This window comes from Zeus faber (assembly GCF_960531495.2).
Source record: "Zeus faber genome assembly, chromosome: 9".
NCBI lineage: Eukaryota > Metazoa > Chordata > Actinopteri > Zeiformes > Zeidae > Zeus > Zeus faber.
In genome coordinates this window covers 26,450,411-26,476,070 of record NC_137197.1, presented here as the reverse complement: position 1 = coordinate 26,476,070, position 25,660 = coordinate 26,450,411, and the positions used below count along the sequence as shown (strand labels likewise).

At 42.5% G+C, this 25,660-nt stretch overlaps 1 protein-coding gene across 2 annotated transcripts; it reads right to left on the bottom strand.

Moving 5' to 3' along the window:
• Positions 1 to 1,145: 1,145 nt before the first annotated feature.
• On the bottom strand, positions 1,146 to 24,355 carry LOC307235403 (zinc finger FYVE domain-containing protein 1). Of its 2 annotated transcripts, XM_080007484.1 has the most exons (12): positions 24,176 to 24,355; positions 21,677 to 21,958; positions 20,906 to 21,128; positions 19,251 to 19,468; positions 14,021 to 14,127; positions 10,873 to 10,981; positions 10,642 to 10,739; positions 9,506 to 9,620; positions 8,289 to 8,459; positions 4,066 to 4,258; positions 3,172 to 3,270; positions 1,146 to 2,970 (listed from the first exon to the last, which is right to left on the bottom strand). In XM_080007484.1, the coding sequence occupies exons 1-12, from the start codon at positions 24,290 to 24,292 to the stop codon at positions 2,738 to 2,740; spliced, it is 1,965 nt and encodes a 654-aa protein (XP_079863610.1). In that variant the 5' UTR covers positions 24,293 to 24,355; the 3' UTR covers positions 1,146 to 2,737. The 2 variants fall into 2 exon arrangements, with proteins under 2 accessions (XP_079863610.1, XP_079863611.1); XM_080007485.1 differs by lacking the exons at positions 1,146 to 2,970; positions 3,172 to 3,270 and adding an exon at positions 3,317 to 3,344.
• Positions 24,356 to 25,660: the final 1,305 nt, after the last annotated feature.

The following is a 25,660-nucleotide window of genomic DNA, read 5'->3' as shown; positions in this document are numbered from 1 at the left end:
TCAAGGAGAGCTCACTGCAGCTGGAGTGTACTGGGTAAAGGTGACACAAGAACATGGTTTCAGCCAGGAAATGAGTCTGCTGAAATCTCGGATAAAACATCATGAAGAATACATATAATCAAAGAACTGAAACCGCTAGAGAACAGCCTTGTCAGTGAAGAAGGAAGGTTGCAGCAGTCTGATTTTAGTTCATCAAGCGGTTATGCATTCTGGGGGGGGGGGTCAGGGACACTCCAGTGCAGGTTCGTGATACTGTATTTTACGAGGCAGGCAGCTGGTCCAACAGATTGTAGCACATTGTCCTATCTGTAAGAAACTGAACGCAGAGCAGACCAGAAACGGTATAATTGACAATTATATAGGGCATCTCCCTAACATTATCCACTTGAGGGCTCTCCCCAGGATGTAGTGGTTGTGACGTGAGATGTTGTGACGTGAACTGTTTTGATAGAACAGAGTGAATCTGTTCACACAGCGACCCCTCGTGGAGGTACCGTGCACAACGCTTGTCGGCCATAGCATTTTTACATTAGTCATGCTCTGATGAGGAAGAACCACTGTTCTCGCCGGGGCTGTTAATTGGATGTTTGGGGAATGGCTTGCTCTACAAAATGCAGCAGTGGCAAAGCTTTCACAGAAGTAGGTTTCTGCACCACAACAGCAAATGTGCCCTAGAAAGTAGTTGACATTATATAACAGCGCAAAACCACATGGTGGGAATAGGTTATGGGGAGCCATGGATATTTGTTTTTCCCTTTTGCACAGGAAATGTTCAGCCCACTTGGGAATCATTTCCTATCAGCTGAAATGAATCGCATGTCCTCGTGATCCATTTACCAGGGATTAGGGTGTCTCTGTTGTTCTTCATAGATGGCTTGCTTAGACATGTACTGCAGTATCTACAGTGGGTGAAATAAGACTTGACTGTACCGGCTAAAAATACATTTTAGGCTTCGGAATTGGTTTGGGAGAAGGAAATAGACGCTGTGACCTCGTGGATATTAGTCTTAGTAAACACTGAGCACAAACTTCTAATGACCTGGGTCTTTGGGTGGTCTTATGGGGCAAATCGGGAGAGAGACAGACAGAAAGGAGAGAGAGCAAATCACAGAGAGTAAATGGATAAGCAGGTGCACACAGTCATCCTCAGTTATTACTTTATTTAGAGAAGCCTGACTAAAGGGGAAAAATAAGATTGTCAAACGCTGGATTACAGTATTAAAACTCTATGAAGTGATGATTAATGCTGAAATGTGAAAAAAAAATCCATCCATCTATTCTGGATTTTTTTTAATTTCCCTTTGAAAGAAATGAGCACTCGGCATTAAAATTTACCACATTACCTCAATGTAAAATATTTGGGCTTCACATAGCAAGCAATTTAAGATGAGCACCTTTCAAATATTACAATAGAAAATACACTCCCATTGTCCTTAATGGTTCACCAGTGCTGATCACGTCTACTGTGTTTTGGAAAGCATCGGTGGCTATAGAAAGTGCTCATCTGGTTAAATCACAGAAGTAGGGTAAATCTATACATGGTGATATATTCTGAAGGCTGGAATGTGTGGAGTATATTGAGCTTCAAACGTTCATCTTGCTGTTCCAGTGCACTAAACATGTTTAAAGGAAAAAGACTATCACTTCGCTAAATGGTTCAACAATTGGGCCGAACAAACCCCATCCCTTTGTAGTCCAAGCAAAGAATCCACCACCAACCGGGAACAGGCAGGCAGGATTCAAATAAAACCAAAGTGCGCGTCGTCGTGGCTCACATCTCATACCGTTTCCTTCCCGTCTCTTCCTCGCCCGACTTGAACGGCCCTTGCAAAAGTTTCCCTTTGCTACTCTGCCAACTCTGCGGGATCACCACTTTCTGACTGCCTATCTCGCAAGTTCTTCCATCGCCTCAATATATGCCTTGTACGCTCGACCTTGTTGGTATCAGAAGGCGTAGTGTATATATTTAAAAAATAAAAATAAAACCAACGCATTACCATTGGGACCTGACAAGAGTTCCAGTTCCGGCTCCTCTGATCGTGTCTTTAGAATAAGGGGCAAAGAGAGATCCTCAGAGATATTCAGAGCACTGACACACCGCACTGTCGCTGTTCAAAGCACATCCATTTTCCTTGTTCTACTCGCGTACAACAACCGAGGGATTCATCTGACGGGAGTGAAACGTTGTCTGTCGCAGGGCTGTGCAAGCGGGAGTAGAATTGCTCAACTATTGCAAGGGCGAACCTTTTGACGCTGAAACCATGAAGCGTAGGCTGTCGGTCTTGGTTCTAGAAGTCAGCTTTCCAGTTCTTTCACTCCTTTTTTTTTTTTTCCTGGTTCGTCTTAATAGTGGTTTGACGGATGGCTTGTTCTTCACAAGGGAAGAGCCTCGGGTACGATTATCAAGGTTTTTTCCGGTGGAGTTCTCATATCCTTAACGATTCCTCACAAATGACAAGATATCGGTCGGTCGAGGAACGCCATCGGAGACGAAAGGCCTTCCTCCAACTCCGGCACTTATGAGACAACAGGCTTGGCACTGTAGACTGTCCTCATGACCACCAGTTGTTGCCATGCAGAACAAGGAAGTTTTAGGCTAAAAGCAGCAACCAACTTGATAGCACCTGAATTCTGACCCAGAGATGCTTCAACTTGGAAGTGGTGGTTAGTGGGCATGGTAGGGTTAGGGTTCCTGGGTGGGTAGTGGTGGTGGTGGGAGTGGGGGTGGGGGAGTCAGTCACAGGCTCCCTTTCTTAGCGTGACAGGTGTCGCACACCCTGACTGGGTGGTCCCAGCCCCGGGATGGTACAGGCTTGTTGTGCGTGGAGCAGGGTCCGCACACCCCCTGCCCGCAGGCCCGGCAGTGGTGCTTGGAAATGGCCGGGGTGAAAGGTCTGGAGCACTGGTGGCACTGGGTGACCTCGTGGTCAGGGATCCAGTAGTCGGGACGAGCCATGCCCTTGACGAAGCCTGAGGAGCCCATGAGAGGAAAGAAATCTGTTACTGTATAATAGAGTAGTCTGCAATGAAAACCAAGTAAATGTGAGTATGTTAAGTTTGAATATGGAAAAGATCAAGCTGAACGCTGTACTGCCAAAAACAACAATTAATAAAGTAGCTGCTGTGTGGAGGGAAATCTGTACTTGTATAAAAATGTGCGGCTGTACTCACAGAGAGGGTAGTCCACCGCTGTGGAGACGATATCCAGAGTGGACTGGGCCACCTCTGTCACCCTGCGAGCCATAAGACCACGAGGCTCCATCTTAGCCACTACAGGGAGCACAGAGAAGGGTCCAGAGCAAGAAGAGACCTCTGCTTCCTGCAGAGCTACCTGCCACTGCAGCCTGACTAGAATAGAGGTGTTGCCGACTTCCGTGAACTCAGAAAGTCTCTTAACTTTAGGACTGCAGCTTACCATTGTTCTCATAATCGATTAATCTGCACAATATTTTGGCAATTTAATTACACAACAAGGTCAATATTGAACATAAAATCACAGTTAGATAAGGTATTTGGGTACAAAATTATGGTAAATTGCTTAAAAATGCCAACTCAGCTGTCTGAAACTTAATATGGATTAATTTAACTGATTATTTGATTTTATTCTGATTTTATTCTAGATTATTCAAATTTAGATTAATCTTCTGTGTTGGACTCACTCTAACTTAACTGCTATTATATTCTTATGGATAGGAATTTTGTTCTCATTGCCATGCATGTCTGCCCATAAGGCAGATATCGTCACAAACCAAAAAAATAAATCTACAGAAACCACACAAAAAAATTAATTAATAAATTAAAAATAAATAGATAGATAGATAGATAGATAGAGAGATAAAAAATAAATTTCAAAAAATCAAAAACACATTTTCAATCATTATAATCCTGTAAGAAAAATACGAAAAATAATAAAACTTTTATATATTGTTAACCTATTCCGTGACGCATTGGTGAAAACCTGTTGTTTTCATCCTCTTCTGTAGTTTTGGGTTCTTTCTGCTGTCTTACTGTACAATAGACACCATAAAAGTTCATATTTTTTTTCTCAATGCATGCATGTCTCACCTTGGTTGCTGGGACTGGGCGGCCCCCCCTGCCTGTAGCAGGCCAGACACACCCTGACGGGTGCGCCTCCCCAGCCCCGCTCAGGAACCGGCATCCTGTGGCTGGAACAGGGCTGGCAGAAGCCCTCGCCACATGAGCGGCAGTGGTGCTTCCTCTCTGCCTCCTCAAACGCCTTCTGGCAGCCGTGGCAAGACTGTGTGTGTGAGTGTGTGAGAACCAAGGAGTAGTTACAGGTGGGGCACAAGGCCGAAACACACTTCTTTGGCACATCATTGACACTTAAGGTACGAGGATGTTGTACCGTGGAAGATACCTCCCAAAATCCTTGCATGTAGCCTTTAGTAGATTCACTAGAGGGCACCAGAGTGTTGATCAAATCATACTGATCAAGTAGAAGTATAGCTGCAGGCAGCAATACACAGGGTCCAGGTTGGTGTGACGTGTGTGACGTGTGGGATGGGGTGATGTCTGTGAGATAATGATGTTCAAGGCCTATTTGGAATGCTGTATATTTAATTACGGTTAATATTATGAAAAACTACAATTCAAGATGACATATAACCAAATAAATTGTCTTTAATGGAATACAATGGAATTTATGTTATAATATGACGTCTAATATGCTGCTCTTTGTTTAATCCAATTGTCTTCTTTAACCTAATTCTTTTCAAACATAATAAAGGTTAATAGTAACAAAGTAATACCTGTCACTGTGCAATTTTGTATGGTTTTTGTTACGACTAACTACAATTCAGGAAGACTGTAAAAACACAGATCTCTGAAATTTCTATAAATTATGAAGGCGATTTATTTAGTTATTTGTTATTTATTCACCCTCACCCCTGGTAAATGTCGGATTAGTAATAAATTAATAAAGTAAAAAGATTATGTTACATTGTCCATGTTCCAAATGAAACACCTACCTCGTGTTTAACGGTGGTTATCTCTGAGCTTCTGCCTATGTACAGTCTGTCACAGTTTGTGTCTTCTATTCCTTTAGTTTAAGTCCAATCAAATAGTCCAGTGGGAGGATTAAATATCTGGGGCATTTACAAAGGTCAAAAGGTCAAAGGCATTACCAGGTCTAATGTCGGACAGCCGTTGCACGCCGTCATCTTGCACATGTGCGAAGTGATTACACGTGACCAGTGACGCAATGACATGCTTGTCTTTGACCAACCAGAAGACTGCAGTGCTATTACATGACCGCTGCGGAGATGAGAAACAGTTTTTGCAAATGGAATTCTGTATGTGGGTTTGTCGGTTCCATGACATCCATAGACCAGCAATGTAAATTTTTATGAACAAAAACAATGGGGGACCCCTAATAAATAGAATTTAAACTTGAAGCTTAAATTGGGGTTGTAAAAGAAATTGTTCCTTCAAACTCCTTCATTCCGTCTCTCCTCTAAATACTCTAAATAATATTTTTGCGAGCGTCTTTGTTTTGGTTGGCTGTTGCTATGGTTCTGGCATCTGAGCACATTTAATGAAGAAGCAGAGTTTAATATATTCTCTTTAATGGTGCACAATAAGGGGTAGGAATTGAAAGCCTTCCATCAATGTTGAGCCCTTCACAATTCCCTCTTATCGACTAGATTCCTCAAAGATTCCCTCGATCCGTTCCTAAAATTGTATCTATTTATTTATTTCATAGCGATGCAACGATCTGCTACAAATCCCATAAAGTAGAAAAATATGAACCAAACAACTGTGTTCTTTTTGTAAATGTATTCTTAACATCTCAGTTATATTGTTTGTTTGGCACTGCTTGTGGCAGCACTGCCTATCAGGTCTGGACACTCGGTTGGAGGTTGTGAAAGGCATCGGCATGTCACGTGCCCGGCCATCAACAAAACAATTCATCGTCTGATTGTGTAGTATGAATAATGCAAGAAGGCCGAAGCGGTTACTGGATTTGGCAATTCATTTGGAGAAGAAAAGTCGGCAAAACTAACAAGGTTGCTACTTAGCCACCATGCTGCACTACATCCACTACTGCTGTGATGGGTGGCTTCTAATTGGACCAAATTCACAGAGGGAGAGTTTACTTCCTTGAGTCTGTTCACCAGGTGGGTGGAGTTTTCTGCTTTTAAGAACAGTTTCAATATAATGACTGCCCACCCGGCCAGAGGCAGACACAGGCAGAATACAAAAGGAGGCTATTAAAGAATATATTTTGGCAATGGCGTAAATGTAAAACAGTGTAAAACAAAATCAGAAGATTTGTTGTGGGAGTTGTTGAGGGGAACATGTTTCTTTCTAAAAGGACAGTTCTTGCAATTCTGGAACTAAATCCAGTTCCAAAAGTTGCTCAATCAAAAAAAAAAAGAATGAATGACAGACCTACCAATAACACTTATATAATCATTTATAGAATTAGAGCTTGAGGTCCTTGAGTAGGCACCAAATTGTAAACTAGGTCTGCCCTCGACTAAAGATTTTCCTAGTCGACTATTAGTGGTTCGTTCAAGCCATTAGTCGACTAATCTTCACACGTTTATGATATTCGTTGAATTATTTAAATAGATGTTTTTGGGGCATCAGAAAATGGTTTCAGCTCCACGGCTGAGTAAGAATGTTATAACTAACATTGTTAAAACTCTGTTACATTACAGATAAATACAAACCCTAATAACCAGCCAGCCTTTAAAATCAAAACTGAATTCACAAGAGCTGCGCACACAAAGCAAGCAGCCTGTTAATTACACCGGTTGAACATTACATCACAACTTATTAGGCCCTATTATTATTGTTATTAATGTATACATTTAAATTAAATATTGACATAATTTGCACTAAAATATGGCGTATGGAAAATAATCTTCCCGGTGTCCGCACATTAGGAACCCCTCTTCGGGCGCATTTCCAGGGCTGCGACTTGGTTACTCGCTGCGCCTTTCCTGTCCCCGGCCGGGATTCCTTGCCGGGACCCCCAGCTGCCATCCCCATCTGGGTTTCCAGACAGCCGCCGGCTCTACAGCGCCCCTCCGCCCCGACCTCGTCTCTTCCCGGGGCCGTGGACTCACTGCGCCTTCCCTGTCTCCGGCACCCCAGGGCACGGGCTCACCACCAAAAGGCCTCTGCCCAATCCGTGGGGACATTTAAAATACGATTTGTCTATTGAAGAATGTGATTAAGAGTTTCAAATGGCTCTCATAAGATACGCAATATCTTATTATAATATATAATATCATATTTTTTTGGAGTTTCAGACTGGTTGATGAGTCTAAGTTTAAAGTTACATTTAAACGTCAGGGAAATTAGTCATTAGGAACATCCCTATTCTAAATATATCAGAACAACCAGCAAGGGGACTGAAGAATTTGTTAATTTATCAATTACACCAACACAATAACTTCTAACCAGCCTTTAAAAGGTGAATTTGATTTAGAAGCGTTGCACGGCGCGCACATGAGCCGCCTGCTAATTACCGGAAAAAGTTCAGCAAAAGCTGTCATTACTGTCAGAACAACCAGCAAGGAGTCTGAACATTTAATTTTGTTAAAATTTGTTTCAAATTAAAGGCCCTCTAATATTTCATGCATGGGTCCAGCCACATACTGTAGGTTTTAAGGTTAATCTTGACAAGCCGCAGCTCCTGAATGGATTTTTCTTGTCCTGCGTCCAACCGACCAATGAAAAAACTTGGTCGACTAAGACTCTTCTCGTGACTAACGTTTGGTCAACTATTTAGGAGCAGCCATACTACAAACAATTAAATAATGTGATAAAAGGGAACCAGTGTCTATGAGAAGCACACACAGGCTCAGTGCAGTCCAAAATAGGAGTCCTTTGTAAGTATGTCAATTATTAAACTTAGATGACAGAAGAGACCGGTTGGAAGGAGATAAAGCTAAAATAGTGGCACCTTATCACTTGTCTGGATGTCTATAGGATCAACACTTAAATGGCAATCCGGTCTGATTGCCATTTAAGTGTGAAAGGTTGAAAGGTTGCTGTAAAAACCCAAATGTGTTCTGTTAACATTTTGAAATTTTAGGTTCAGTGCGGGTAAGACAAACTATCAGAAACCATCGTGAACATCTACAGTACACGTTCTGGTCATGGGTTCACACCATGGCTATGTGTACCAGTGTTTAATAACACTGATATACGTTAAGAACACAAACTTGCTACTTTACTGGGTTGGAAGGTGTAGGTGAACTGTGTGTGTGTGTGTATGTGTATGTGTATGTGTGTGTGTGTGTGTGTGTACTCACAGTGATCTGGGCGTTGGGCCTCCAGTAGGGCGGGGCCACCTGGTCAGTCAACCAAGCTGTGACGGCTTTGGTGGGGCCCGTGCTGTACTCGGAGACAGACTGGATCACGTAGTTCACCCCGTCCAGGACCCTCTGGGCTGCGTTTTGGTGGTCTGTCAGGAAGGCCTCGGACTGGATTGAGAGGCGGTTAAGGGGACGATATGGATAAATGATGGGAAGGAAAACTAACACTGTGGCCAAAAAATAACAACCATAATTTAGCCGCCTGCATAGGGAAAGATATGTGCTATCATTAGCCTTTCATCTATATGTATTTTCTTGGCAGTATACACTGATCAGCCACAACATAGTACCACTATAGTACCACTGACAGGTGAAGTGAATAACATTGTTCATCTCGTTCCAATGGCACCTGACAAGGTGTGGGATACATTAGGCAGCAAGTGAACAGTCAGTTGTTGAAGTTGATGTGTTGGAAGCAGGAAAAATGGTCAAGCCTAAGGATCTGAGCGACTTTGACAAGGGCCAAATAGTGATGGCTAGACGACTGGGTCAGAGCATCTCCAAGACGGCAGGTCTTGTGCGGTGTTCCCGATATGCAGTGGTTAGTACCTACCCAAAGTGCTCCAAGGAAGGACAACCAGTGAACCGGTGATAGGGTCATGGGCGGCCATGGCTTATTGATGCACGTGGAGAGCAAATGCTAAGACCGTCTGGGGTAAGCTAATGTTAATGCTGGGGTTAATGCTGCTATGATAGAAATGTGTCAGAACACACAGTGCATCACAGCTTGCTGTGTATTGGGCTGCATAGCCGCAGACCGGTCAGAGTGCCCATGCTGACCCCTGTTCACCGCTGAAACCGCCTACAATGGGCACGTGAGCATCAGAACTAGACCATGGAGCAACAGAAGAAGGTGGCCTGAATCGCATTTTCTTTGACATCATATGGATGGCCGGGTACGTGTGCGTCATTTACTTGGGGAAGAGATAGCACAAGTATGGGAAAAAGTCAAGCCATTGTAGGCAGTGTGATGCACTGGGAAATGTTCTGCTGGGAAACCTTGGGTCATGGCATTCATGTGGATGTTACTTTGACACGTACCACCTACCTAAACAGTGTATGGCGGGTCAGGGCTGTTCAGGCAGGTGGTTTTAATGTCTTGGCTGATCGGTGTATTATGGCATTCATCTTCCAGGCAGCCGCAGTGTACTCACCCCCTCCCACACATGCTTGACCTCATGCTTGACACTGCTCTCGGGGCCCTGGTTCCCCATCCAGTACTGTCTGCTGCGGTAGATGATACCACAGCTGGAACACTCCAACACGTAGCTGAGGAGGGATGGGGCCATTAGGAACATTTGTTAAAGGGCCAAGCTGGTGGCTCATATTTTAAAAATTTTCATATCGTCTCTATTTTCGTGTTTCAGCAGTTAGGGTAGACCCACCAACCTTGAAATTATCTCCTGGTCCCGCTTACTTTTTCTGTACTTTGTTTTTGTTCATTTCAATTAAGGAGAGGATTTCAAGGTGGGCGTTACCACCATATCGTCCAAACCCAAAAATGGAGACAATAACAAAAGTCCAAAAATGTGAGGTATCATCAGGAAAATGGTCTGGGTAAAATCTGTGTGTGCATTGGCTTGGGCGATCGTGCAAAATTCCAATATGCGATCCAAAAAAATGTGTTGTTTTTTTTTGGTTTTTTTTCTTCAAATAAATAAATAAATAAAATCAAAATCTTTCTCTGTGAGATTTTATTATATATTGCTATATTGTAATTACAATATATCAGACTTGCATATAGAGCGGGGAAGTGAGATCCGATCACAAGTGGTTACAAGAGAAGCATGTGGAGACGCATTCTAATGCGAGGTGTAAACCGGTGTACTTGTTTACAACGCCTCAAGTCGTTGTCACATTCAATTTCTGTGGTCGTAGTTGATTCAGACAATACACTTCACAATGAGGGTAAGAAGAACACATAAAGTCACAACAACGAGAGGGAAAACATCACATTAACATTTTTACATGCAATACAAGAACACTTTTACACAATGAACATTACAAATAATCAATAATAAATCCAAAACAGCTCTGAGTGGAGAGGGCGAGAGAGAGAATGTGGAGAGCCCATCCGCTCTCTCCCTCCGCCTTCTCTCCCTCTCCACTGCTGCTATAAATCAATCGGGATCAGTTTCAGACCACGGTAAACTGCACTTACACAGTTTCAATGCTCTTATTTTTCCTGGCAGATAAAAATTGGCATGAATGTTAATCTGTCATTAATCGGTCATTAATCCGATCCGCCCAAGCCTAGTGAGCATGCGCGTGTGTGTTATTGTGGACGTACCCCGACCAGGCGTACTTGGCCAGTCCAAACCATGGGTTCTCATTTGAAGCAGAGGTCTTGGGGACCACAATCACTTCTCTACCTCCTTCATAGCACCTCTACAAGTTTAGAAAAGAATCACACACACACAAATACACAAAAAGTGATTGCGATAAGGTTGAGGACAGATTTGGGGGTTTTGTACATAAAGGATATGGACATGATATGTGTTTCCATTGATGTGTGTCTTACCTTGCAAATGAGAACTTTATTGTTGTACTGGTGTGCGTACCTGCACAGACCATCGGCCATGTGAGGCACCCGATCCCTCAGATGGTTCATTCCATTCTTACAACGGACACTGGGGGGAGACAGAGGGATCTTTTTTTACTACTTGAAATTGACATTTAAGACCTTGTAGGCAGGGAATTGAGCTGGTGCAGGCCACCATACTATCCAGCATGCCACCTCTTATGCTCCCGTGCTGATGGAAGGTTTTAAGCTCTAGTTTTAAGCACTAACCTACATCTTGCTCTAATGTTGAGAAGGTGGCAGGGACTGGGCAGGCGCATTGGGATTCTTAGGTGGGCTCCTTCTTTCCTCAACATTTTGCTGAATTGTACCACAACGTCTCCAATAGGTTCAGCAGTGAGCTCTAGCGTCCCAGAATCTCCCCTCCCCCAATGTCTGCCCAGACTAATTTCTTAGTCCCGGGCTGCTTCCATCTGCTCAACCCTGGTCTTCGGATGGAACTTGTTCTGTCCCTGTTCCCCTTCTCGGACTAATGTTTTGGGCTGTTCTGTGGGGAAAGGTATTGGTGGTGGTTTTCTTGGTTTCAATGATTACTGCCAGGCATTTGAGCACTTGGTTGTGTCTCCAGGTGTACCTTCCTTGGGAGAGGCCCCCACAGTCATTTTTTAAAAGTAGAAATAAAATTCATTTAGTTCATTTCCACATATCAGCACCCACGTTCATCAAATGAAAAAATTAGCATTTGTCAAATACTATACGTGTTAATACTTAGTGTAATGTTAAAAAAGGGAAAGTGGCTGCTTCGTGTGCACAAAGCAGAGTCGCAGCAGTCTGTGGAGTCAGATTTTACTTGCCACAGGAGGAGAAGAGGGGAGAGAAAGAAGGCTATAGAAGACATCTGCTGATCTTCCCCGTTCCTCTCAGATAACACATTGAGAATTATTCAAATCTAATTATTATTTTACTCTGTTTTATTTAACTTTTTATGTTACTTTGAAACAAAAAAGCATTGTGCATAACAGCGTAACCCCCGTATGATTCCTTTCTCCCAAGCCACTCTCCTTAGCCTCCAAAGGAAGTGTAGAGAATCTGGAGCGTTTAATTGGTGGGATATCCGATGGAATAGTTGTCTGTTCATGCCTCTTCTCATTGGAGTGTGTTCTTTCCAGGTGCTCCTCCAGCTCTTGCTTTGATGTTTCCAGACTTCCACCCTTCTCCTTTGTGAAAAGCGATTTCAGGAATTTGAAGGGATCCTTGAAAAAAACGTGACCTTGCTTGTTCTTTCTTTTTGCGCACTTTCTGCAGTTTCTCTAGTCGTCTCAAGATTGTTGATGTTTTCCTGGAGTACATTGATGCCCTCCGTCTCACTTTCTGAAGCCTTCCTCCACTGCTTCTTAAGCTGCCCCCTCTCCCGGATCAGGTGTTTGATCTCATGTTGCCGTCTGGACTTGCTTTCCGTTGTTGGTGCCTTTTTCTCCCTTACTCCGTGTAGTTCAGCTCCAAAGTCGTAGATGTCTCCCTATCTTGTTAAGCCTTCTTTCTACTGTGCCCCTCATCCTTTCTAGGGTGCTGGTCAGGTCTTTGTTGATCGTCTTCCATTCTACCCTCTCCGAGGCTCCAGGCCATTTTACCCGAGTCTTGTTCCCACTGATTTTCTTCTCCCTGGCAGGATTTCTTGGCTCGGTGGGCTCTATACATTCCTCCACTACTGTCTCTGTGCTCAAGTTTCTTCCTCATGGGGGCTGACGTCCTGCGAACTATGGTGTGGTTCCAGTCGCTGAACTTATTTCGACTGACTTGATTGGCTTACTTAGCAATGCAAGGTCCCTGTTCTCCCTTTCTCAAGCATCTTTTCTTTCCTTGATGTATTTTCAGGCCTTTGAGGATGTTCTTTTTTCCAGCCGCAGGAACAGACCTGAAGCCTTTTCTCGGTTGCTGTTGATGTGCAAGATTCTTGTTAAGATTCTTGTTCTTGTTGGGTATTCTCTCTGTAGTTCTGCTCGTAGCCATTTGCGGGTGTCTCCAGAATACTGATTTGGGTTTGGGCTGACATGGGTAGCTAACTTATGCCAGCCCCAGTTGGGGTCTATTTCCTCCTGTCAGCTGCTTTTCCAAATAACAGGCGGTCAGCCGTTCTATTCACAGCAATCACTGGGTAACTCCAGTTAGGATATTTAAGTTACACAGGACGTGATGTTAAAATCAACTGTGTATAAATAAATAATAATAATAATAATAAATAAAATAAATAAAAATGCACATTCCAGTGTCATAGTGAAGTGACCGTGGTGTGGAGGTCTTGTGGTTTAAGCAGCCACACCTGTCTTAGGTTTAGGTAATTGGGCCCAGATCAGAAGTGGCTGGACGCCTGTTGCTCATCAGAGCAATCAACAAGCAACAGGTACAGTAAATCACCCACCCCCCCCCACACACACACGGGGAAAGCCTCTCTAATGACATGTGTCCATCTGCTCTGGGCTTGTTACATCTTGCCACACACTACAATAAAACTGGTGTGTTTGCAACATATCTGCCTGTGCCCCTGTTCGGGCACCACTGTGTTCCGCCTGCCACATGCCACCCCAGTGGCATTTCCGGGGCCCACAGACACAGGGACACAGTTAGAGATGTGGCAAACACACCAGTTTATTGTAGGGAGTGGCAAGATGTAACAAGCCCAGAGCAGATGGACACTTGTCATTAGAGAGGCTTTCCCTGTGTGTGTGTGTGTGGGGATGGATGATTCACTGTACTCGTTGATTGCTCTGACGAGCAACAGGCGTCCAGCCACCTCTGATCTGGGCCCAATTACCTAAACCCAAGACAGGGGTGGCTGCTTAAACACCACCACCCCCACACCACAGTGACAATAAAAACAAATCTCCTCTCTTTCTCTGAAACCTCTGTCTGCCTCTACTCTTTGCTAAAAACCAAAGTTCAACGAACTAACTCTAGTTAGATTGTCCAAAACAACATTTTGGACAATTTTTATAATTTTACAGCCAGGTACGATATGAATAAGACAAACAGTCCCCATCACCGTCTAAATCGATGCATTGTGTAACCATTTCTATAAAGGAGAGGATGATTATAAGTATAACTATAACAAAAAAATAAAAATGAATTAAACCAATTTGCTCCTACGTACTTGCAGCTGAGGCAGACGGAGGAGCAGGTGAAGTACTCATCGGGGAAGAATGAGTAGAGCGTGAGCTTGTCGTCAGAGAGCTCGCCGCAGAAGTGCTCATTCAGGGCCTGGGGGGGACGGACGGTTCAATACCACCAGAGAAATAACGCAAACATAGGGACAACCAACAAATTTGAAAATTAAAAAGATCAGGACAGTAAAATGAACTACAGATTGTAACGTTAGAACCTTACCCCTGGGCCACACCAGCAGTGACATCGTCAGTGACATATCAGCAACGGAAAATTTCACGATTCATCAATTCCCTCCGGATCCGAATTCACTCCGTCTATGACGTGCTCGCGTAAGCAGCATTCTCGAGACTTTAAACTTCAAATTGTGAAAATTCTGAACTTTCAATGGGTAAGTGAATCTTTGCTTTTGTTTTCAACCTTTCCTTTTCATTTAATTTGGATTTGGAGTGAGTTTGTTTATTAACTTAGTAGGATTAGCTCGTGAGTTTGGAGTTTATATTTCACACAGCAGCTTCTGGCTTGAATACAACGTGGTTTATCGCTGGAATGAGTAATAATCTATAAATATATTGCGGCTATTCACAGGAGGAAGGCAGTGGCGGTTCTTTTCGGTGGGTCCGAGGGAGAAGCCAGAGACTGCAGCGGTGACAGGCTCGTCCCATTAACCAGAGGAGGATACAGGAGATTTCCACAATGTATATATGAATGTATACGTTTTGTTTTTTTAACCCCTTTCTTTAATAAAGACTATTCTGATTATTTTTATTTATCCGTTGTTTGTGGTTCGATTATTAAATGAAGAAAAACATACAATGGATATATTCTTGTACATTTCATGAAATGTATCAATATCTTTATAATACCTCTTAAATAATTTGACTGATTTCTCTTCTACAAAAATCTATAGCTTGACAAGTCAGTTTGACTAGAGCCCACAAGTAGTGACTCCAAGCAGCAAGGAGACCTTCCTGCTTCCGTGTTGCTGACAAGTACGGTTATACCAGACCGATAGTTAATAAAACTACTTCCCAAGTATGAAGTAAAATCTAAAGTCTATTCCTTGGTGTGACATTTATTTTCCTGCTGGAATGCTAATATTCTCTTTACATTAGTGAGATTAAATTGTGTGTGTGTGTGTGTGTGTGTGTGTGTGTGTGTGTGTGTGTGTGTGTGTGTGTGTGTGTGTGTGTGTGGAGGGGGGTATGCGTTTGTTAATTTAATTTAGTAATCCATGTTAGGACCGCACATCAGCAATTTTCTACTTGTGGTTGGCAATATTTTTACTAAATACAGTACATCTTATGAATAGACCTCTATGGTAATCTATGCTCCAATTTATGCTTTGCGGCCAGAAAAATAGAGCCGAGGAGTAAAAAAAACGTGAAGAGTTTAGAAGTCTGCGGAATGCCGCTTTCGTGACAGTGACGCTTCTGCTTGGTGTGACCTTCCGTATTGATTAACACGGCAGCATATCTGAAGCACTTTCGAGACGCTGATGTGTCGCTTTTAGTTTGGCCGAGGGATTTAAGTGTCATTAACTTGAAATAGACATTCATATTATTTTTGGTAACTTAACGCTCAATAATAATAGCTTAAACCAGCTTCTCATCAAAATATACTGTTTAATATGCCATTCAAATTAATATTGCCAACAGTCACCATGTCAGTAAATTTAAAATGCTTGATATACATGTGTGTGTTCTGAATAAAGAATATTTGCCTTGCTCAATTCAAGCACAATATCGTGTATTGTTAATCTTCTAAAACACTTAAAGGCTATGAAACTGTGTTTTTTTAATTAAAATTTGTAAGTACAAGCTGAGGTATCTGGGTTTTATTTTGCTTTATACTGTAATATACAATGGGGTGAATAAAAACGTGGATGTTCACTGGTATTGGTATCGATTAGGGCTGTGCATATGGCCAAAATCTTCGATCCAAAAAAACTGTAGGTAGTAATTTTATATCTCAATAACGATATATCACGATTGAGCACATTTCCTGTATATTCAACTGATGAATAGTTTATATCAAAAACAAACAAGAAAAACAAAAACACACGGTAAAGTGCATTGTGACGCGATCGCCAAACAAAAAGGTACTTTGGTTCGTCAGTCACCCTCACCTTACATGCTAAATGTTGTAATAATCCATGAAAGGTGCCATCATGCAATGTGAGATACCATTTGTAGTCTCCATGAATTGGATTCTATTTCTCTGGTCTGGTTGGATTGTCCTGGACCCTGCACTTTGAACTGAACTGCGGGCACCAGACAGAACAATGCTTAAGCCTACAACGTTAAACTGTCAGAAAGACACTATTCCACATCCCGGCAGTACCTGATAAGAGGATCCTCACAAGATAGGAAACCTTTTAGTGACCTGCAAACGGTCAGTGATTGTAAAACCCCCCCCAACCCTTTTCTGGTCATATGAGATTAACACCAGGGCAGGATTAAGGACAACACTTTGAATCTGTGGCTGGACATCCAATACACATAATTTCCCCAGGAGAGGCAATGTTTAATTCAGGCAAAGGAAATTCCTCCCTTCCCTCTGTGTAGACTTTTCTCCTTTACTTTTGCTCAAAAACATACACATTCACTCATTTAGAAGAAAGCTTCTCTCTCGCTATCCCACCACCCTCTCTCTCTCGCTATCCCTCTTATCTGAAGTCTCACAGAGCTAATTCAAAAATCTTGGAGAACACATTCCTTCAGAACGTTCCCACGGTGCATTGCATGTTTTAAAACACAACTGCACCCGTTGATATAATGTATTAGTTTATTGAACTCAAATTAAGTGTTCAGTGTTGATATGCTTTTTGTTATTATTGATACAGGTATGAATTTGTTGTATCACATTGTCAATATCAATGTTTGTGTGGATTTATCACAGATATCATGTTGTAGTGTGTAAGCTTGCCGGGAGGTTTTTGTTTTATTATCATATTATTATTTATTTTTCTTGATAACACTGTTAAAAGTTCATAGATATTGTTTTAAATCCATGAATTTATGGTGATGGGAGTATTCCACATAAACTATCAAATTAGATAACTGTATATAATAAGGATTAACCACTGCAAGCCCGGTCAGAGAAGACCCAACACCACAGGGGCCGCCTCTGAGCGACACGCAGACATCTCTGAAAGAAAGCGCCTTTTCCACCTAATATCAACTTCTAAACTTTTCCACATTTTTCTTTAGTCTACTCATCGTTTTATTTTTTATTTTACGAATTGTAGTTTTTATCTACTCAAAACTTTCTGGATCATGAATGTGTGTTGCAAGCGTGTTTGTTTAAATTTTTATAGTCACCAAAGTCTTTTGATGAATTTAGCAACTCCGCAACCAGATTTCTCAAGTTAAAAATAGCTTTGTACTCATTGTTAAAAGGCCACAGACGGTATTTGCACATTTATTTTTTAAGCGAGGTAGGAAAGGACTGGATCTCCCCACACCAATCAAGCCTTGAGACCGACGTTCCATTGCCTGAAGCTGTTGCAACGACACCTCCGACTGCCCCCCCCGAATGGGATGAAGTGAGACCCAAGTCCCCAAATCCATGATTTCCAGACCTCTGACTCTACGCTGATGATGTTTGTGGTCTACGGTGATGTTGGTGGTCTAATACTCTAGATTGGAACACAGATATTAAGGCTAATTAAGGCTTGATTGTTTTTTTTAAACGCACGCATAGTAATTTAATGTGGCAAATGCGGTCTCCCCTTTCCAGAAGAGCAGGATGTATTAATTACAAGTAAAGTATTTACACAAAAACATCCAGTTTATACTAGATTAAGTCCGTAGCAAAGGAAAGCAACACGGAGACGTGCGTCCCCATTGTCCTGACAGTAGGGACGCAGGTCTCCCCGGCGGCAGGCAGGCACGAGTGGCAGGCGGGCATGCATAGTGTCCCACTAAGTATTGATAACACGTACTATTTTACAACTTCGTTTTTTTTTGATGAACGTGGGCGCTGATATGCGAAACGGGTTTATTTCTACATTAAAAAAAACAACAAAAAACGACAGTGGGGGCAGGGCAGTGGGCAAGTAATGTAATTGGTGTACGCCCGAACATGGGTTAACACTGGTAACCGCGGCAACCGTACCCCATGTTGCCCTTTTTATCAGGCGCATTATTTTTTAAGCGTGAATGGGTATTGAGGAGGATTGTCTTGGCAAGATATGCATGTTCATGAGGAATGCATCCTCAGCGCACCCGCGATGTGTGCGCAGCCGAGCACAGATCACAGGCATCTCGATGATCTGCCCTTCGCCTTGCAGAGAAGTGAGATCTGATCACCAGTGGTTACTCGACAATTGTGAGAGTTGATTGCCGATAGACGATTTCATGGTAAATCTTCCCAAGCCTACTAAAAGAGAATGGTGCCCCAACAAGATAATTATTAATTATTCGATATTAACATACGACTAGCATTATGTTACCTAGACGTAACATAATGCAACACCTTATCAAACAAAAGTTAAGTTTAGCTAAAAAAACATCAACAAACTTTTAAAATTTGTAGACAAAGGACGTTTTTATCTCTTCCGTGTAAAGCTCTGTGCGCCTTGATGGTACGTAAGCAATTTTGTGATGCGTCACGATCCTCCATGTTTTTTTACATTCGCTCCCACGTGCAGATAACGTTAAGCACCGTTAATCCAAATGATATAAAATAGTCGTAAAGCAGCTCTGCTGCTGATTTGCAACATAGCGATAGAAACGGTATAAAGAATAGATATACAATAGTCATTTTTATAGTCTTACAATATACAGTACTGTGTAAAAGTTTTAGGCCCTTTATATGTTTCACAAAAACACATTTGTCTTCGACGGTTATTTTATGTGTTCTGCATTAGGTTGTCAAAATTTCTATAGCACGACAACATAGACAAATAGCATTTCTATTTTTACAAGTTCCTAAAATTTTTGCACAGTATTGTATAGAGTCATATGGCACAGCCCCTGGCATCGACTACATAAATTCTGGTATTGTGTCATCCCAAATGTGCACTGCAAATTTCCAAATTGCAGATAAAGAGATGGGTCCAAATTGGACGTCTTAACACAGTATTCCAGTGCTTTGGTTAAAATTGTGTGAATGATTAATTATGCACAAGAGCACCTGTATTACAACTCCAATCACAATTGAAGGTCCTAGACAATACCCCTTGCCACCCCCCACCCCCCACCCCCCCTCCTTACTTCCAGGGCACGGAACACAATGGCAGGATGGCGCGGCGATCGGGTGTGCATGTTGCGCACATGCTGCCGGACAGCGTCCCGTAGGTGGGTGAAGTCAGTGGGCGGGGCGACGGTCTGCGTGCCTACATACTGCACCGAACTGAAGGCCTCGGCACCCAGGCCCAGGTCGTGGAAGCGCTTCTGGAGCAGGGTGTCGGCGTGGCCCGTCTCGGGGGACTCTAGAGGGAGGGAAGCACATACAACACGGTCATCTTGAGTTTAAACTTTCAATTCATCATTTATATCTTATATACCCATAACAACAATTTATCCTGTGTGTAGTATTGCATTTTGTATTGTATATACTTTCTTAGACCTGACTAGGTTTTGTTTTTTTTGTTTGCTTTAGTCATTTGTATATATTTGACTACTTTCATTTTGTTATTTTATTTATTACTTAACTTTTCATTAACTATTTTATTTTATTATTATTATTATTATTATTATTATTATTATAGCTGTTTTTTTAATTGCTAATCATCTGTGAAACACACCAAACCTCACCAGAACAAATTAGCTGGTAATGAAATTGATGCTTGTTACATAGCTGTAATGGCTACTTATGTACATAAATGAACAGAGCAGCAAGAAAAAAAATCTGAGAAACTCAAACAAATCTAAATCCTCCATTGGGAAAGAGTGCCTGGCCAACGCAGCAGGTCTGTAATGTACAGAAATTATAACTATTGCAAACGCATGACATAGACTAATGCGTCATTTGTTGTCGTCACTATTTTTTCTTCAGGACTTCTTGGTGCTGATTCCAGCTCCGCCGCTCCGCAATGTTTCCATTGGAAACACAAACCATAACCAAGAACAAGTGGTTTTATTGATTGAATTTAATCAATTTTATTATTCTTGTACAAAAAACTGTAATTCACAATTTACATAATAAAATATTGATACTTGGCGTCCATGTATCAATAAAAATATAATAGATATAATATAAAATATCTCCACGCAAAATATCATGATACTATGCTGTATCAATTTTCCCCCCACCCCTAGTAAATGTATCCGGTGGAATAAACTGATTGTGATTCTTAATATACTGTAGCTTAATATCCTGTATGCTTTTCACACAGACAGACGGATCAGAATAACACTAAGTGACAAAGTGAGAGAACATTTTTGGGGGGGTTGGGACTGAAAGCAAGAAAATGTTAGGAGACTTAGGAGAGCAAAACATTATCATTTAAAATGAACTTCATGGAAGCAGAGCTGTCTCTCTCTGATCCTGACGAGCAGCACTGCTCTTTGTTATTCTTGCTCATTTTTGAGGATGTCTGGTTTAGGTTAGTTATTTTCTCCATTTTGGTAGTTTAGGGAGAAGCACTGGATTTGACGGTCCATTGTGAGGTTGGTCTAGGTGCTTCGTGCTCCTTTTTTCTGTTTGGCCAGAACACCTGACTTTCAAGTATGTTTTGTTTAAATAAAATCATATTTTTTACTTTTAACTTGGTTTGGTGTCCGTCATATGTTAGACGCATCGAGGGTCAAGCCCAAGATTTATTGCCTTTATATGCCTTTTAACCATTTGTTCTGTGAGTTACCAAACACCATTCCTTGTCAGCTTGGTGTAGTAGCAGTTTTGCAAATGCAATCGCTCCACCCACCGTAACCCAGCAGTTGTGTGTGCGTAGTCTCCTGGAAGACAATGACGGCTGGCCCCAGCGACGACAGGGGGACATCCAGGCTACAGCGGCTGGACAGGGCCCTCAGTTCGGGGGTGAAGTGCTTCAAGTAAGCCCCCGAGGCACTGCTCAGGAACTGGAACATGTCGTTGTGGAGGCGCTCGGCCCGAGTGCGGTACACCACCATGTCCGACACCGCCAACACCTGGGGTAAATAAGTCGAATGTGAGATTTGGGGGCATAGCTAGGAACAGGATTCGTTCTGGCATCACAAAATGATTTTCAAGGACTTTCAAGTACTTTAAAAGCACTATTTTCATTTCAAATATACTTCACTTCAAATATAATCAATTTTCAATGTGATATTTGTTATAGTATAATCTTGTCCTCATTGTCTATGATGTATATTATGTATATTAGTATATATTATTTTTATGATTATTATTATTATTAGAATTATTATTAGCATATCATATATATAGTAAAAGTGATTCTGGAAATGTTTTCATTACGTTATGATTTGAATAACAAAACCAGGGGGAATATCACAGGTTTTCAATGATTGCATTTCAATAATTTTTCAAGCACTTCAGCACAAAGGGGGCTATTTTGAAGGTATTACAGGACTTAAATTTCCGAGGACGAAATTCAACCACCTTAAGTACGTGGTAAGACCCTGTAGAAATCAACTTTTCTATCTGCGGGAGCCAGTAGGTGGCTGATTCCTCAAAAATGGATGATGACTGTAGTTACCTTGAGTAGGAGCCGCATCCTCTGGTTCTGGTTGGCCGTGGCCCCCAGCAGGCCCTCGGTGTCCAGGACGACCAGGTTGAGCGCGGGGTCATAGGCGGCCCAGATCCCCACGGTGCAGGAGCTGGGGGACTTGGAGGTGTAGAACACGGTCTCGCCCCCGAAGATAATGTGGTTGAGGGTATGGGACTTTCCATCGCCCGTTTTGCCAAAGATGGAGAGGACCTTGACCCCCGGCGAGTCGCCGCAGCCGAGCCGCTCCAGGAACTCCGACTCGTCTTGCACCTGGAGAAGTCCATGGGGGGGGGGGGGGGAAGAGCCGCCACCATGTGTTAACTCAACAACAATCACTCCACCTGAAGCCCCTGCTGGACTCAAATGTTGACTGATGCTTGGTGTCACAGTTTGTCAAATTCAGGATAATCCACACACATTGTCCATTTGTTAAAATGTGATATCTTCAATTTGTAATAGTCCCTTCAAATGTATATTCAACTGCACAAAAATGTGAGCCACTAATACTTGACTGTATTAGAATGACTGTATTTTTTCATTAAATACATTGTTTTATTATTTAAAATCACCTGTATCTAGCTTGCTTGGTTGAGGTGGACTATAAAGGGTTAAGGCCTTCAGGGCTGAACTGCATGGTAAGCACAAACCTTCTTGGCCCCTTGACAAAATACATAGTATCACCACTGACTGTACTTTGCAATACAACATAAATTTGATTCAGTGGTGTTGCATGGGGTTCTGACTCACCGGGGACTTCCCAGATCCAATGCCAAGATTCCAAGAGTCAAGATGATTTTTTATGATATTTTTAAATATTTACAATGACTCATATGATATATCTATATGTATCATATGTATTTGTATTTAGGTGTTTACAAATTTCAAGGACACACCGACTGATCCACGTACTGCCACATGTATTGACACAGACTTAAATGTGTCACAAGGTAATGACAATGGTACATAATAGATGCTAGATAGACATAAAAAATACAAGAGATTAAAAAAAAACCCCAATCTTTATGAAGGCTAAATGTTTGAATTTTACACACACCACATTACTGATGTAATGTCTATAACATCAAAGACATGAAGTTGTAGTTGTGCTACAATGACGTCATGGCCTTAAAAGCCCTGTGGAATCGATAGGGGACAATGTAATTACATTGCAGAGAAGGAACTTGCGCAGGCCGCGACGTCACGCAGGTGTGGCAGTGAAATCTATCAAAGAATGAACTTCAACAATAATGTGTCATGTGATACATCTACAGTAACGCGTCACGTCTGTTGAGATTCTGGTAAAATGTACCTCCACCCTCACACGTCTGCTTAGGTACGCCGCCGCTACCTGAGCTGAAATATATAGATATCTACATAGAGTCTATATAAATCTTCTGATCAGTTTCACACTTATCGCAAACGGAATGCTATGTTTATTTTCTCCAAAATAAGAGGCTGCAAGATTTTAATAAAAATAAGAACCATTTCTGAGCTTTTGTTTTCAACAATTACATCAAAAACGTTTTTTGTCAAAATGTCCATCAAGCCCTTCAATTAAATAATATATATATATATAATTCTGACCATTCTTTGATGTGTCAGGATTTCCCCCTGTATACACAGGGTTACCAAATAATTTCCACTATGGCTTTTAGGCCACAGATTCTGCCACTATGACATGACATTAAGGACAGATGTATACATACACTAGTATAAATAACCGACAAGGAGGCTAGGATCAAATTATATTTTAATGAATAAAGCTCACATTGAAATTCCATCAAAATGAAAAAAAAAAATAGTGCTTAAAACGAATGCCACACGGCATCCTGGATAACCATGGCAACACCCAGGACAGTACGATAGCCGAGGAAAAAAACTTTTTCCTTTCCAAAAAACGTCATATCGCTGACTACTCGTAGTGGCGACGAGCCACAACAGATCGGACAACGTCACACGACACGACACGACACGACAGTCCCCCGAGGAGCGAGTGCGGTTCTTTCCGCCGCCCGTAACCACACCGGCTGCGTGGGTGCAGCGTCCCAGACGCGTCGAGAGATGAGGAATGTTGAAAACAACAGCCACTTAGATCAGTTTCTCGTTGAACACAGTTGGATAATAGGTTTACGTCCGAAACAACACCAATGCTGTGACTGGTGATTGTGTGAAAACCATAAAACGACCTCTGTCATCTCCTCTTATTCTTTGTTTCAAATCGACGCGACATGTCGATCTTGTTGTTGCTGTGTCACAATATGTCCTGTGATCCCTGCATCCACTTGAGTCAAACGAGGTCGTTCGGTTAACCCAGCTAAAATGTATAAAATGTTTTGGTGTTTTTTGTTTTTTTTTACAGTGGTCTGCCACAAATAACTTTAACGTGATTGAAATGTGAGCTTCAACTGTTCATTGTCGAAATTGGTCAGCGGGACGTGTTTGTACGCGCCGGGTGTAGTTCTGCCATTAGCTTTACCCGTTAGCTACCTGCAGGTTCTCCTGTTCGTCCACCAGCAGGAAGCTGCAGACGTCTACGGGCCGTTCCCTCGGCTTTCCGGGCGACAACGCTATATTCTCCATTTCCTTCATTAGTGTTTCGGACATTGTCGTTTAACGAGGCATAGTTTGGGTTTTTTTTCGGAAAGACGGAAAAGTGGAAAGTTTCCTCCCTGCTGTCACAGCAGCGAGGCGCGGCGTGGAGTCCCGTCCAGGGAGGGGCTTGCAGATGCTGCGTTCCAGCACTGCTTCAAAACTCGGCGATTGCGAGTCCGCGGGTCCCGTCGCCCGTCTTGTCGCCTGCCGGGGCAAAGCCAGTGGACGCTGCAAGCTGTGGCGTGAACGTCACGTCCCGGTTTCAGCGCGCCCCCAGTTGAAGTTCGACGTGTTTCCACATAAAACCCACGCAGAGGGAACTTTGCCCACCGTTAACGATATGTGACGCTGTTGTCGAACTCGGGCCTGAGCGCTCTGCCCCAACAAACTGACTTGGAAATCCGACTTAGATGGCCGTGCCTTTGCACTTTTCCCAAGTAGGTGAGTCGGAATGTTTATCCGAGTTCCAATGCACTTGGAACGCAGCATCACTCATCACTCCTTCCTCCGTGTGCGTGCATGCGTGTGTGTGTGTGTGTGTGCGTGTGTGTGCGTGCGTGCGGGCGTGTGTGGGTGGGTGGGTGTCTGTGTGGGGTTCGTTGCCGCCACCTAGTGGCTACAATCCAGCATTACATTAAATGCCGGACAGCCTTTAAGGCAGTTCTTGTGATAAATAAATTATAGATGTTAAAAATAAATCCGGGATGCCAGGATATGTCATGTGTGTGTAGTCGGGCGGTGCTGCTTTATTTAGACGAGTAGGGCAAACAAAGATAAATGAATCTACCCCGTGATGATCAATATAATTGTCTAGCTGAAAATTCAGGCCCTGGGGAAAAAGTAGGCTGGTCGTTCATAATTAGTGTGATTTTGCTGTGATTCAAACTTTCCATTGAATTGGCATGGGGTGTTTTATTGGAGCAGTGCTGCCATGTTAGAGCTGCTTGCTAATGTTCATTAAATATTTGTTAGCACCGATCTATAAATATCACATGTCACAGAATGGCTTCAGAGTGGCGCCACTGCTGCCAAACTGACACGGAGGAGAAAAAACTCCAGCATTGCTTCAGTAAAGGCCAGGGATGAGGTCCTTCAAATCTTAATCTCTTATTCCCATCCTTGCTCCCTCCCTTGCTTCCTTCCCTAATTAAGTACAATATTCCGATGCACTCTTGAACTACACGTGCCGACAGTGTCGGCCTAACAAAAAGTACAAATTCTTTAGTAGAAAAGTAGAAAAGTTAGAAATCTCTGCAATTAGACCAAGGCGGCAAGTACCAAGCAAAAAAAAGAATGAGTGATTGAGGAATAGACCGAAGGAAGGGGGAAGGAGGGAAAGAATGGGTGGAAGGAAGGAAGGAAGGAATCCAAAAAGCCACA